The sequence below is a fragment of the Geotrypetes seraphini genome, chromosome 11, assembly GCF_902459505.1.
Source record: "Geotrypetes seraphini chromosome 11, aGeoSer1.1, whole genome shotgun sequence".
In the NCBI taxonomy this organism is placed as follows: domain Eukaryota; kingdom Metazoa; phylum Chordata; class Amphibia; order Gymnophiona; family Dermophiidae; genus Geotrypetes; species Geotrypetes seraphini.
The window spans coordinates 80,191,777-80,207,600 of record NC_047094.1 but is presented as its reverse complement, the minus strand read 5'-3'; the positions used below and the strand labels follow the sequence as shown (position 1 = coordinate 80,207,600).

At 37.0% G+C, this 15,824-nt stretch overlaps 1 protein-coding gene across 1 annotated transcript in view; it reads left to right on the top strand.

Annotated features, from left to right (window-relative positions):
• CD22 (CD22 molecule) overlaps nucleotides 1-15,824 on the top strand; it is a 91,047-nt gene that overhangs the window by 62,964 nt on the left and 12,259 nt on the right. Inside the window, exons 8-10 of the mRNA XM_033962600.1 lie at nucleotides 8,752-8,848; nucleotides 10,605-10,686; nucleotides 14,779-14,915. Coding sequence (XP_033818491.1) covers nucleotides 8,752-8,848; nucleotides 10,605-10,686; nucleotides 14,779-14,915 — 316 coding nt within the window. The remainder of the gene's footprint in view (nucleotides 1-8,751; nucleotides 8,849-10,604; nucleotides 10,687-14,778; nucleotides 14,916-15,824) is intronic.

Genomic DNA, 15,824 nt, shown 5'->3' with positions numbered 1-15,824 from the left:
TATACCATTATCATCTTTTATCCCATTAATATTAGTTCTTCTTTTTTTTGCTTTAAGATAATTCGCTAATAATCTTCCCGCCTTATTAGAATTTCCATAATACATTGTCTGTTTGGAAAACAAATCTCTTCTTATCATTTTTGAAGTTAATTCATTATATTTACCTTTTGCTTTCAAAAGAGCTTGCAAAACCTCATGTTCCCATTTTTACCAATTTAGTTTCTAATATTTTAATTTCTTTTTCTAATTCTATATATTGCATTTTAATCTGTTTCCTAACAAAAGCTGAATAGGATATAATATTACGCTTTAAATGCGTCCCATACATTTTCAATAGATGTATCCTCCACTAAATTCATTTGGAAGAAATCACTAATTTGTTTTTTAAAATTTTCCAAAAATTTGTCATCCACAAGCAATGCATTATCAAATCTCCAAAGAGGTCTTCTATTCTCTAATTGATCTAATTGTAATTCTATCCATACTCCCGCATGATCCGAAATAATAATAGGATCTATGGAAGCTTTAATCACTTGTTGTACCTTATGTGATGAAATAAAAATATAATCTATTCTTGAAAATGATTTATGAACCTGTGAACAAAATGAAAATTCCTGATCATTAAAATGAAGAATACGCCATATATCCTTCAAATCACATGATTGAGCCAAATTATCTAAACCTAAAGATTTTATACTTTTACCTGGTTTTTTTATCCAATAATGGATCCATTACAGCATTAAAATCTCCAGCCACCACTAAATTAGAAGCAGCCAGTGGTAAAAACATACTCTGCAACTTTTTAAAAAATTCTGGTTGATTCGAATTAGGGGCATATATATTAAACAACGTCAGGGTATTATTTCCCATACTTATATCAATATGTAACCATCTTCCATGTGGATCTGAATTTACTACCTTAAAATTGGCCATACGCTTTTTATTTATAAGAACTGCTACCCCTGCTTTTTTACCTGCTGCTGGAGCAAAAAAACATTCCTTCACCCACCCACCCTTTAGTTTCTGTGATTCCTTTATATTCAGATGAATCTCCTGCAAACAATAAACATCCGCATTTTGCTTTTTTAAAAATGCTAATACCTTTTTTCTTTTGATTACATGATTCAGGCCATTGACATTAATAGAAAATATCTTAAAAGACATAATATATTTTAAACTTCTCATCATAATCTTCTTCCTTCCTTCCTTCATATTTAAGATCTAAAATATTTTTCTCAATGACACACATTTTTACCCCTGAAATATCCAACCCTTATTGATCTTTTCCTTAATCATTCTAGTAATACTTTTAAAACCCATCTTTTTCCCACCCTTCCCACCCCAATATAATGACTGCTTAAGGACACACATTGGAACAGCAACCCCAACTTCCCCCTCCCCCCCAGGCAACCAATATTAATTAATATCCCCTTTATCATTTCTTAAGATAAACTCATTAATCCTCCACAATGTATCTTAGTATATTTCTCTTCTAATCATAAAATCTTTTTTTTTTTTTTTTACCATTTTAAAATAATTACATTCTCTATCGGTTATTTAACCTTTGATAACATTAATCATATTTAATTCCTAACATTCAATTAATGCAGCTTTATCTTCTCACCAATCTTTAAATTCATTTCCCCAATATTTTAGTTCATACCACAAAATTCTATCATAAACATATATTTAATAAAGTAGTATTATTTTTCCTATAACTCATACACTCTAATCCAGCAACCCCTGAACATCCTTTTAATATCGAAAAACAAATATCCATATCTTTATATGCTTCTTTAAAAGTTGTATTACATTTTTATAATTATTATCATCTATATATATATATAAACATTTTATTTTTTATTTTTTTTTCATTCTGAAAAATAAAATTTTTTAATTTTATAATTATTATTATAATTTTTTTTTATACATTTTCCTCTTTTCCAATTGAAATCCAATCCTTTTGAAACTATAATATTACAAAATCAAACTTTACATTTAATCTTTTAGTCATCTTCAATTACCAATAAATTCATATTATGTATCTTTCTTGTATATTTTCATTTTCCTTTCTTTTACTTGCATCTAAATGTCATAGATCATTTCTGTCTATGATTAGTCCATTCTACATTCTTCTTTTTGTTTTCCTTTCATTCATTACTTTTCGTTTATTTGATTTATTAAATTAACTAATCTTTCAAATTGTTTTCTTATCTATATCCATCTTCCCTTAAGTCTTTTGACTGCCAATTGTCATTTTATTTAATATCCTTTTATTTTATCCATTCTGCTTTCTTCTTTTTCCCATTTGTATTATTATCTGGTCCATTCTTCACTTTTCTCCATTTGTTAATTATTCAAGTTCTTTATTTCTTTCTGTTCACTCTTTACTCCAGCCATCCATCCTTTAATCGTCTAAAGTTCAGTCTCATGAGTTTCCAGTCCATCTTTCTTGCCTTTACTTCTTTGTATTTTTTTTTGTCTTTTTCCTTTGTTCATTTTATTTCCAGTTCTTTATTTCATTTTCTTCTTTCTTCAATACTCCAAAGTCTCATAGTTTTGCATTAAATTTTTTCCCAATATCCATCAAAACAAGACCTAATATTTTCTGTTCATTTCAACATCCATTATGCTAAAATGACATAGGTTCTGATTTTGAAAGAAAGGTCTTTAGCTTTTCCGGATCTTCAAAATACAAAGATTTATCCCCAGAAGATACCCTCATTTTTGCTGGGTAATACAATCCATATTTATATCCTTTTTCCTTTAATTGAGGTCTCAAGTCAAGGAATTTCTTTCTTTTGTTTGCTGTATTTTTAGCAAAATCAGGCAAAAACCATATTTTGGATCCTTTATAATTTAAATTTTTATCTTTCTTGGCAGCATTTAAAATTTCTATTGTTTGCTGGTATCTTAACATCTTAAATATTAATGGTCTTGATCTCCCTTGATTTTCCATATTTTTTAATGGGATCCAGTGCGCCCTTTCTATTTCCAAAGGCTGTTTGAAATCCAATTGCAGTATTTTAGGAATTAGATTTTCTAAAAACTATATGGCATTTTTCCCTTCCAAATTTTCCTGCATTCCAAAAAGTTTTATATTCTTTCTTCTTCCTCGGTTTTCATAATCTTCCAGCTGATTTTTCAATTGAATCAGTTCCAAACTGTCATTTTTACATCTTTTTCCTTCACATTCTAAAACCTCCATTTTAGTTTCTAACTCAGTTGTTCTTTTATTAGTTACTAGCTGATTACCCGGCGTTGCTCGGATATTTATTTATCCCAAAATGTCCAACCCCCTACATGTCCCACCCCACTATGTCCCACATGTCCCACCCCCCATGTTACCCCCCCACATGTCCCATATGCCCCACCCCCATGTCCCAACCCCCTACCCTCCACATGTCCCAAAGGAATGTCCCTCTCTATGGGGCTGAACTTAGACTTAAACGGCATCGGGAGTGTTGGTATTCATCTCTGCGAGCCCGAAAACTATGGGTTGGACATTAATATCTGTCGCTTTTGATAATTTTAACATATCACCCCCTTCCCACCCCCACAGTATTTTACCCCGTCCCACCTGCACAATATTTTTCCCCAGATAGTAAGTCATATGTGTACCAAGTTTGGTTGAAATCTCTCCATGAGTTTCAGAGTTATGCTGAGTATTCATCTGTGAGCCCGAAAACACTATGGGGTAGATACTAAAATCTGTCATTTTCAATCATTTTTACATATCCCCCCCTTCCCACCCCCACAGTGTTTGTCCTCAGATAGTAAGTAATGTGTATGTCAAGTTTGGTTGAAATCTGTCCATGCATTGAAGAGTTATGCTGGAACATACATACATACACACACACACATATATTCAAATTATAATGTGAAATATCTGACAAAATGAATACATTACAACTAACGCAAAACTTGATTATAAACAACATTTTTAGTTTCACCTCCAGGAGCAAGAACATATAAATTCTTGGGTGAACCCACCGTTGAGCAAGCAACATAGAGTTGTGGGCCGCGAGACCCCCAGAACATATCACCCCAGGTAGTGAGGGATCTGCATACCAAGTTTCGTTCAAATCGGTCAAGCCGTTTTTGAATTACTGTGAGAATGGCAGCTTTTTACATTTTTTCCATTGACATGAATGGGTGAAATCTGATTTTCTGTTTGTAGCTCCGCCCACGTGTGCAGGTGGGCCGTGAGACCCCCAAAACATATCAGCCCAGGTAGTGAGGGATCTGCATACCAAGTTTCGTTCAAAGCGGTCAAGCCGTTTTTGAATTACAGTGAGAATGGCAGCTTTTTACATTTTTTCCATTGACATGAATGGGTGAAATCTGATTTTCTGTTTGTAGCTCTGCCCACGTGTGCAGGTGGGCTGCGAGACCCCCAGAACATATCACCCCAGGTAGTGAGGGATCTGCATACCAAGTTTCGTTCAAATCGGTCAAGCCGTTTTTGAATTACTGTGAGAATGGCAGCTTTTTACATTTTTTCCATTGACATGAATGGGTGAAATCTGAATTTATGTTTGTAGCTCCGCCCACATGTGCAGGTGGGCCGCGAGACCCCCAGAACATATCATCCCAGGTAGTGAGGGATCTGCATACCAAGTTTCATTCAAATCGGTCAAGCCGTTTTTGCGTGATCGCGGCACATACACACACACATACATACACACATACATACCTCCGATTTTATATATATAGATTTCCATTTGTCTGTGGATATTCAGTATTTCTTCCTTCATTTCAGCCATATTACTCACAGTCTCTTTTAGCATTTGTTTAATTTGCCTCAGTTCCTCCATAACTTCGGCTTTGCTCAACTCCTCCGACTCTTCAGCAGGAAGCAGAACCTTACTCGGGGTAATTTGATCCTGCTTCTGCCTTTTCACCGACCCACCAGTTTCATTTTTATTTTGTCGGGTGCTTGCCATGCTCCCGCTCTTCTTTTTGCTATTTTTCGCCGAAATCGGCTTGAAGGGGAAAACTTTTTTTTCTGACCGTTGCCAGGTTGAGAGGAGCGCCGCGATCACACGTCCATTTTGTGTGCGCGCTAAGCCACGCCCCTCAGGTTGTATGTATTTAACTCGCGCACATCTGTTCCATTTTTAAAAATACAGAAGCCCTAAAAGCAATGTCATTAGGGCTCTGCACATGTGTCAATCGCTCACTAAGTGATTGAATCAGTGCATTTGCATGCAAATGATTTGCACCTCCGTGCAAATCGTTGAATACAAACTTGATAGTGCATTTATCGCTGTTGGAGAATCGGCCAACAGCGATCGAGTCACTATCTTTGTGCATCTAGCCCTAAAAGCGCATCATCCATGTGTGTTAATGAGCTCTGATCCCAACCAAAATCCTGTGTAATGGTTGCCCTCTAACCATGTCACCTCTGAACTATTGATCCTATTAAACCTTTCTCCTCTGTTACAATGTCCCATACACATAGCAGGACATACCTTGGACATGATCCTTATGCAGACCTCACAGAAATACCGGTTCCAGATTAAATCATGCATACCGCTGCCATGGTCTGATCATTTCCTTATTTCTTTTTCCCAGCTTACTAAGTCCAATTCTTTAAACCTAAGCCCCAAGATCATACGTTCTCGAGACTATTCTAAATTAGACGATGCAACCATTTCTACCCATTTCCAGTCCAATATAGTGAAAACATCAAAAGCCTCTATTGAGGAGAAAGTAACTTCATGGACAAACGCTATAACTAAACTTCTAGATACTGTTGCTCCTATTACTATTCAGTACATTTACCCACGTAAGCAGAATAATCCCTGGCACAATTCCAATTTAAGGCTTGTCAAGAAACAGTCACGTGTTCTGGAAAGAAAATGGCAACATAACAAAACATTATATAATTTAAATAAATTTAAGGAACAAGCTAATTATTACAAATCCGAAATTAACAGATTAAAAAAAGAATACTATTCCAAACAAATAAAAAAAAGCTAGAAACACTTGTACACTATACACAATCGTTAGATCCCTCACTATGCAGAAGACTGAGCAATACTCGTCAGTTTCATTACCTACAGCCCAATCTATTGCTTCCTACTTTATCAATCAAATTCAAAGCATTAGCACCTCCTTTTCACAAGCAAACATCACTAATGCAACTTCAACCCATTCTAGCCCAGGGAACTTAGTAAATTTATCCTCATTTTTGTTTCTTCTGCTTTCAAAATGCTCAAGATTTACGCCACCCACTCTTCAAGATCTTCAGCGAACTTTGAATTCACTAAACCCAAAAGGTTCCAATTCTGAAATTCTTTCACCATCTAAACTGAAATGTTTTTTCTCATTTTTTGGTCCGGGTATTTTAAATTTGGTACATACCAGCTTGGCCACAGGAATAGTTCCTAAAAGGTGGAAAGAATCCATTATTTATCCAATACTTAAAGACTGTAAAATCAGCCCACTCGATTTCTCTAATTATTGCCCAATCACAAATATTCCTTTTTTGGCTAAACTTACCGAGAAAATTGTCTTTCGACAAATTTCAGATTTCATTGAACAAACAAAGGCTTTACATCCAAACCAGACTGGATTTCATCAACACCACTCCACTGAACTTTCACTTATCGGGTTAGCCACTAAAATTCTCTATCACCTAGACCATCATCTGTCCATATTACTCATTTCATTAGATCTTTCATCAGCTTTTGATACCATAGATCATAAACTCCTTTTGTCATGATTATATAACAATGGTATCACAGATCAAGTTCTTGACTGGTTTTCTTCTTTCTTTACTGATCGGATCTCCAAGGTTGTTTTTAATTCAACATCTTCAGACTTCATTACAACTGAATACGGTATTCCATAAGGCTCAATTCTATCCCCTTTACTTTTTAATGTTTTCTTAGCCCCTCTCCTAGGCCAATCTATTGGTTTTACAACATTTGCCTACACGGACAATGTCCAAGTAGTTCATCCAATATACTTAAACAACTTGAATGAAATTACTCTCATTAATCAAAAATTAGAAAAGATTAACTCTTGGCTTGACGCACATATGCTCTCCTTGAATGTGAATAAGTTGAAATTAATGATTTTTCCATTCAAAGATGGCCTTTCTCTTCAAACCCCTCTTAAACTTAAAAAAATCTACCTATCAAAGTGGTACCTTCTTTAAAATTATTGGGAGTCACATTCGATTGTAAATTTACTTATCACTTATGTATTAGTACAGTAGTCCAACGCTGTTTCCATTGATTAAGCATGATTAAAGCCTAAGCAAAATTGTTAGAGCCCTCGTTATTTCATGCATAGATTACTGCAATGCCCTCCTCAAAGGCATAACAAAAAAGGAAATAAGAAAACTTCAAATAGTATAAAACACTGCAGTAAAAATCATATTTAATGCAAAAAAAAATATGACCATGTTACTCCCCTTTTACAGAAAGCTCACTGTCTTTTAAAACCAGAGCAAATAACCAGCCAGAATGTATAAATAACTTACTTATCCCATATAATCAAACTAGGACCTTAAGATCTACAGCTCACAACCTTCTTACCATCCCCTCATTGAAACATATCAGTACAATGAGGACTACAATTTTCTCCGTTAGTGCCCCCTCTCTTTGGAACAGTATCCCAACAACTCTTGCCAATTATAAGGTGAAGTTAAAGACATTTCTCTTCCTTGATGCTTTTGTAACTTAAACTGTCCTTTTAAGGATGACTTAGATTCAAGAAAGGTTTCTACCTTCAGTTTCTCCTCCCTTTGCTATTCTTTCCCTTGAGTGTTTTCTTTCTTTCTATCAATTGTAGTTCTAACCCTTCTTCACTTTTTGTTCCCGTTCATCAATGTCTTAAAAAAATGTCATTTCCCCTGGTTTGTTTTTGTTTAAATTGTATTTTAATTGGTGCATTATTTTGGCGTTTTTGTACAATGCCTAGAAGGTTTGATTGGGTGGTATAAGAAATTTTAAATATACTTGAAACTTGAAAGACTTTAATAGAGGACAAAATTGAGGCTTGATGTACACCTCAAATTAACAGATGAGATTTAGATACTGATCTGTTTAATGAAATTGCAAAAATACTCTAATAGAAATAAGTTAAACCATATCATCACAGTCCTGTTTATATCTACTAGCTGCAACCACAACTTGAGAAGGTGCTGATTAATTAAATCAAATGCAGAGGCCAAATCCAAAGATACTGCCAAAGCTATCTGGCCCCTTTCTAAAATCTGACTCTGTCAAACTTTTTTTAAAGTTAGATAACATAAGTTAGGGGGTCCTTTTACTAAGGTGCTCTAGTCGTTTTAACGCACGCTAACGCATCCATTATAGTCTATGGCTGCATTAGTGTTTAGTGTGCGCTAAAATGACTAGCGCGCCTTAGTAAAAGGATCCCTTAGTTTGCTGGGTATTTAACATTACTTGCTACTACTAATCATTTCTATAGCTTTACTAGACATTATATACATCAAAACACAGAATAGACAGTCCCTGCTCAAAAGAGCTTACAATCTAGTGAAGACAGACAAACTGGACAAAAGGGTGTATCAATACACATGAACTATATTACATTCAGACAGATGGGCAAGAGGTTTAAGAATAGAAATAAGGGGAAAAAGATGGTGGATTTGTGCTTGAAGTGTTGGTGAAATAGTGATATGGACAGTGTGATAAGGTGCGTGTAGAAATTTTGGTACATGGTCACATTGCTTTTCACTGAAGGTAACCATGTCTGTTTTCCTCTTTCCAGACAGTTCCACAACCATCATCAGGTTTGCTGGCCTGGGGATTGGACTCTTTTTCTGCTTGATCCTCCTTGCTCTGTTCACCCTTCGTTTCATGCAGTGGTAAGAACGCTCCTCAGATTCTGGTCCCAGAAAAAGATCACACCAAGTCATCAGGAAGAAGCTAAGCCAGATTTAGCTTTATCTCAGTGCATCTGTGACATTTAAAATTTCTGTTTTTTTCTGAAAGAAAATAAGCCCATAGAAAGGAAAAGGGTATTTTTTTTTTTATTTAGCTTACAGCTTTTTCAATTGTAGTTCAAGGTAAATACTTCAGGTATTTTCCTGTCCCTGGAGGGCTCACAATAAAAGATCAATATTCAAAAGCATTTATCAATGAGAAACATATTCACTTATTCAGCAGTACTGTCTGGGACTAATTTTTAGACTGCGGGAGGCGGCGAACCCGGAAATTCAATGCCAGAGCCGTATCTGACAACCGGCACTGAATTTCCAGTCTAATTTTAGTCATGTTCAACATAGCCGGGCCAAGCCAATACTTATTGGCTGACCGGCTAAGTCATAACTGCCAAAGATAGACCTGCTATTTTGGCAGGTCTGTCTGGCCACTAAACTTAGACAGCCAGCCAATGAATATTGCGTTAACTGGCCATGTCACACAATATGGCCGATGACCGGACTAGCCGCCGCCCGTGATATTCAACAGGAGATAGTCCGCTATCACCCCCTGAATATTAGCATTTAGCCAGCCAGGAGCCATTCTTGACCAGCTAAATAGCACTGAGTATTGGGCAGAATATTTTTAAGACCACCATAATGCTATCTGGATAGTTCCAGAACAGTCCAGAGCAGAGCTGTCCCAGTAGCAGTGATTTTCAGCACAACTATCTGGATAATGTAAGACAGCATAAAGGATGTCCTAATGCAGTGTCTCACAAACTTTTCCAAGCCACGGCATAAGTAGTGATATTCAGATACATTAGGACAGTGTAACGCAAACTGTGTGCCACGACGAGATTCTGGGTGTACCGTGAGAGGCACATTGTGTAGGCAAGTCAGCCAGCGCTGGCGCCTCTCCTGATCTCTTCACCTCCCTACTGGCATAGTCATTTTAGGATTAACAAGCTCAGGGCCCTGTCTGGGGTGCCTTTGCACATGCGCAGGCATTGACATGATGATGATTGCCTGTGGGGGGGGGGGAGGGGGGAGGTATGGTCTGAAGACTGGAGTGTCAGGGGCAGTATCTGGATCACCCGGGCAGGAGAGGAAAAGGCCCACTTGATTTGAGTCCAGACCTACCCAAAATTGGGTGTCTGGCTATGCCCCTACCTAGATAGCTTTCCTATTTAACTGTTGCAAATTTCTAACCTTTTAATTCAGGAGCTGGAAAATGTTTTTGTCCAATGATCACATTAATGGCCCTTTCCTGAATTTCCTTTCTCTTAAATTTGAGCTGAAGTGTAAGAGGCAGGTTCTTATAGAGAAGAATATCGAAGATAGAGGAAGGATTGCATCCAACTTTCATTCAGAAGGGGCACACAGTCAACAACATAGGCCAGAACTCACCATTCCACTACAGGCTAAAGCCTGGATTTTGAAGTTTGCAGACCACAATTTGCTCAACACTGTTCTAAGTAGCTAATGGTGATATTAGGATCCAAGTAGGTAGAACCAGAAGTAACATCGAAAATTTCTTCATATAATAGAGCCAAAATGAACAATTGTTTCTAGAACACTTTCCAGAAGATTTTAAATGTTGAAAAAACACATCATTCTATATCACATACAGAATAATCTATTGGAGAGGTGTAGTGTAGAATTTTGAAAGGAGAAAATTCAATGTTTCATCCTTTTACAGGAAGAAGCAGCAGCAGCAGAAAATGCCAACCATTATCCAAGAAGATGAGAAAAACGATTCTTTCTTTGTCGTGAATAAGAAGGTATGGGCTTATCAGTAGATTCTTGATTCAGTGATAATAATAGACCTAACATTTTGCTGTAATATCATGGAAGGCCGCAACATACTCTGTAATTAAAATCTAGGTGGCAGACTTCTGCGCAGCATAGTGTGGACAATAGATGTAACTTCTCTTTTTGGGCCTGAAGTTCAGGAACAAAGCCAAAATCATTTCAAAAAGAGAAGTTACATCTATTGTCCACACTATGCTGCGCAGAAGTCTGCTACCTAGATTTTAATTACAGAGTGTGAGAACTCAGAGTCCGATTTCAGCAAACAATAACAAACTATTATTAATATTGACAGGGGTCGCCATGCAACAAATAACTCAAAATTGGAAGGATTATTCCAAATTAAACTATACATTTTGGTGGAATTCAGTCTGTCATATATACAAAATGGAAAAAACAATAGCATTACAACAGGGAAATATTCATAATTTTAAGAAAATTTGGGAACCATTGACCCGCTATTCCAATGATCAGATTTCATAGCACATTAGTAATAGTTATATTAGCGTGGGGAGGGGAATGTATATTATGTGGAAATAAGAAATGAAAAAAGGGGAGGGATATATTTTATATGATAAGATGAATTATTTAGAATCATAATTTTTCATGTATTAATTTAAGCTTTATGTACAATTAAATTATTGTAAGAATGAAAAATTTATAAATAAAATATTAAAAAAAAAAATTACAGAGTGTGTTGCGGCCTTCCATGGTTCAAGGCACACCAGATAGATGGATCCCTGATTGCCCAAAGGTTTCAAACCAAAAGAAGACTGCCCCTTAACAGGAACAATACTTATATCTGCAGGATCCAGGCTTCCCCAGTAGAGTCATAAAAACCAGAGGTCTGTTACTGTAGTTTTATGAATTATTGTAGCTATAATGACTGTATAATGCCTCAGAGACAGTAGGCATATGGTAATAGCTGATTGTATTATTCTAGCCAGGTTTACCTATTCCTGGTTTTACACTAGGCATCTATAGATTTGTAGTTATGATTTGCATAAAAAATTTGTAGGTTGGGATTGGTCTGGTGGCTCACTGCCATATGAAGGATCTCAGTTTGATTCTTAGATAAGGCTTTCTTCATGCTGATCAGGAATGTTGTAGAGCAGTGTGGTCTCAAACTCAAACCCTTTGCAGGACCACATTTTGGCTAAGGGTTCCTTTTACAAAGGTTTGGCTAAGGGTTCCTTTTACAAAGGTGTGCTAGCGTTTTTAATAATAATAATAATTTTATTTTTTATATACCACCTAACCAAAAATGGTTCTAGGCGGTTTACAACAAATAATAACTAGTCATACAGTGAAGAGTAAAATTTAAAAGGAAAATACAATTCTAAGTAATGTACAATAATAGGTAAATATGATTTACAAGGAAACTACAATTTAAAAGAATGGTTCTAAACGGTTTACAACAAATAAGGACAGAACATACAGTAAAAATGCAATATAAAAGGTGATACATTACATAAAATAAGATTATTATAATGTGCGCTAACCGAAAAACTACCGCCTGCTCAAGAGCGCATGTGGCAATTTAGCGCGCGCTATTCTGCATGTTAAGGCACCTTTGTAATAGGAGCCCTAAGTCTTAATAATAATATTGTAATTTATAGCTAAAGAGACAAATGATCAAGAAACTGTTTTACTTTACTTTTGTGATTATTATAAACATACCGAGGGCCTCAAAATAGTACCTGGCGGGCTGCATGTGGCCCCCGGGCTGCGAGTTTGAAACCACTGTTGTAGAGGGAGCATTCACAACCGGTGACAAATGTCACCAAATGCTGCTTCTATTCACTGTTGATATTATGGCTGACGCTGCCTCCTGTACAAGGATTCCAAACCTTCTCTTTCCTCTTGTTGTTGCTTCTGCCAATGCTGTCACTCCCGCCTCTCCCCCTCCCACCCCCCCCCCCCCCCCCCAACTTCAGGTCTCACCATGCAGCACTGGCAGAAGCACATTCCAAGGAATTGCTTTAAACTCTCTGTATCATATATGTGTCCAAAAACAAATGGTGTCAAAACATGTTAGAGGGTTATAACCTACATGGAGCAGCAGGTATAATCCTAACCAAAGGCATCAAAGAGATAACCTGCATGTTCTGCACAGAGCAACATGTACAACTCCATCACTTACTATGTTACTACTACTACTATTTAGCATTTCTATACCGTTGCTAGGCATAAGCAGTGCTGTACAAAAAATTTAAGAGACAGTCCCTGCTAGACACTTCTATCATTCTTTTTACAGTATTCATCCACATGTTAAAGTACATATAGCAGCCCTGCCTTCAAAAACACACCCTTGAGCAGAGCTCTGCATGCTCTGAATCCAAATTGTTCTTTCTCTGAAGCTGAGAGGCTTCTTATGTAAAACTTGTGATGGAAGTTTATAGCAAGATATTTTGACTCCCGGGGCAGGCGGACTTTCTGCTGAAACACGGCTCTATGTCGCATCATCTTTTTGTTTTACTAAATAAACCTGGTTTGATATTGAAAGTCCATTGTTCAACCCTACTTTATTGACTGATTCTTTTTACAGTTTCATTTTATGTTAACAGCTTCCCACCCTCCCTCCCTATTCCTCCCTCCCTCCCTCCCTTCCCATCCCTACCCTGATATAGCTACCTCCTGCTGCTATTGGCCTTCAGCTTGGTTGAAACCAGGTTTGGGATCTAGTGCTATGAACCTTCATTTGCAATCATCTAGGAATTTTCCTCAAATCTGTATTTCCCAGGCCTCCAACACACCTAGTCTGGTCTTGAACCAGGAGTTGTGTGCCAAGGCTCCTTCTTAAACACTGTGAACATGTGCCCACCTGTTGTCACCCTTAAACAATGACCATACCTCTTCACCCTAGGAGCAGAAGACCCCACTTGAAGAAGACAGTGCAGGCAAATCTCTCTCATGCATGTTCATTGTGGATATCCTGAAAACCTGGTCTGCCACTAGATCTTGAGGGCTGGACTTGGGCAGCCCTGGCCTAGAGAAAGGAAATCTCTAGTTTCTTCTGCCCAAAAATATAGAATATCTTTGAATTAAATTTATCAGTCACTTGTATTTTTCTTAGTATAAATGGAATTGGTGTGACCTCTCACATTTCTCAGCTTTAATGCTTGTTGTTCAGCAGCATTCTGAGAGAGCACTATTTCTGTCTTCAGGGTACTGCTGACTGTCAAAAGTCTAGGCAAGTATGAATACACATAAATCAGGTTTTTCAAATAAGCAATACATTCAAATTAACCTGCTTCTTAGCCCAAGTGTACACAAATTTCTCATGACTATTCATTGTAGTTTCTTGGAATGTGGATGGTTTGGATTTCTTAAAGTCCATAATTTGTCAATTCTAGCCCACCCTTCAGAATGATTTTTTCTATGGAAATAAATATTGGCCCAATTCAGCTGGCCCCCTTAGACAGAAGATTCAAAATTAAGTCTGCTGCACTGCACATCATACAGTGAACATAAGAATAAGAATAGCCTTACTGGGTCAGACCAGTGGTCCATCAAGACCAGTAGCCTGTTCTCACGGTGGCCACTTCAGGTCCCTAGTACCTGGACAAAACCCAAGGAGCAGCAACATTCCATGCTACCAATCCAGGGCAAGCAGTGGCTTCTCCCATGTCTTTCTAAATAACAGACCCTGGATTTTTCCTTCAGGAAATTGTCCAAACCTTTCTTAAATCCAGCTATGCTTTCCACTCTTAGCAATGCATTCCAGAGCTTAACTATTCTGTGAGTGAAAAAATATATCCTCCTTTTGGTTTTAAAAGTACGTATTTCCTTGTAACTTCATCGAGTGTCCCCTAGTCTTTGTAATTTTTGATGGAGTGAAAAATCAATCCACTTGTACCCATTCTATTTCACTCAGGATTTTGTAGACTTCAGTCATATTTCCCCTCAGCTGTCTCTTTTCCAAGCTGAAGAGTCCTAACCTTTTTAGCCTTTTCTCATACGAGAGGAGTTCCATCTCCTTTATTATCTGTGTTATAGTTTCTTCTTGTCCCTAGAAGTCATAATTCAACTAATGGGTCTTCATATGTATCTCTGTCTTGCAGCATGGCAGAGATGAAACTACTGATGGACGAGCAAGACACAATCAGGCCTCTTTCCATAGTGTCTCAAGAGAAGAAGTGAATTATGCTTCACTCCAATTTTCCCCTTCCTATGCAGAGGAAGAGCTGGGAATTTCCAGGTATCACTGTTTATTCAAGAATATACTATCTGCAGCTTCCCTAGGACACATAAATTTATAAAATAAATATCTGAACCTTAGAAAACATTCCTGCTGTGCTTCATGACAGGTATTGTATATTGAAGGAGCATTGAGACTTTGCAAGAAGTCTTTTCCCATCTATTCTGTGTAAATTTCCATATATCCTGAAGGAAATAAAAGTGTGCATTGGGAATTTACTGCAGGATTTATACCCCCAACAGGACACTAGATGGCACCAAAAGACCATCTCAAGGGGATGTGTTTGTGGCAAGTAGTACCTGGTGGGGAGGAATTCTATAGTTCCATGCACAATATTTCAAATTTCTACAATGTTGCATTCTTTAGAGTGATAATTTTAAACAGCAATTTATATGTACAAATAGCCACATAAAGTTATACATAATAGTAGTGAGTATACATGGACAAGTTAAATGCTATAGCCAGTGTTTATAACAAAAGTGGAGATGCCAAGGGTGAGCTATGCCAAAGAGTGAGTTTGAAGGTCAAAGAGTGAGTGGTTATAAATCTAGAATGATTGCTTTGCAAATGAATCAGGGCAGCATTAAATGATATTGGCTTTTCTTTGGAGCCTTTGAAAAAAAATTTAAAGTGGAGAGCAATTTGCTTAAAATTTTTTCAGCTGAAAATTGTCTTCCATCCAGTAGTTAAAAATGTGTACATGTACTTGCAACAAAGGGAAAAGGGACGAGGAAAGGGGAAGCAGGAAGGTGTGCCCAGGTTTCTTCTTACTGGTTTACTTTTGTAAGGCTTGCCTCTCATGAAAGCAGTGATCAAGATCAGTGCATTGGTATAGAAGCTATGATGAATGAGAAACAGGGCTAAAAGAGTGAGAGAGTGAGAAAGCTTTTCTAATGAGTGTGACACACT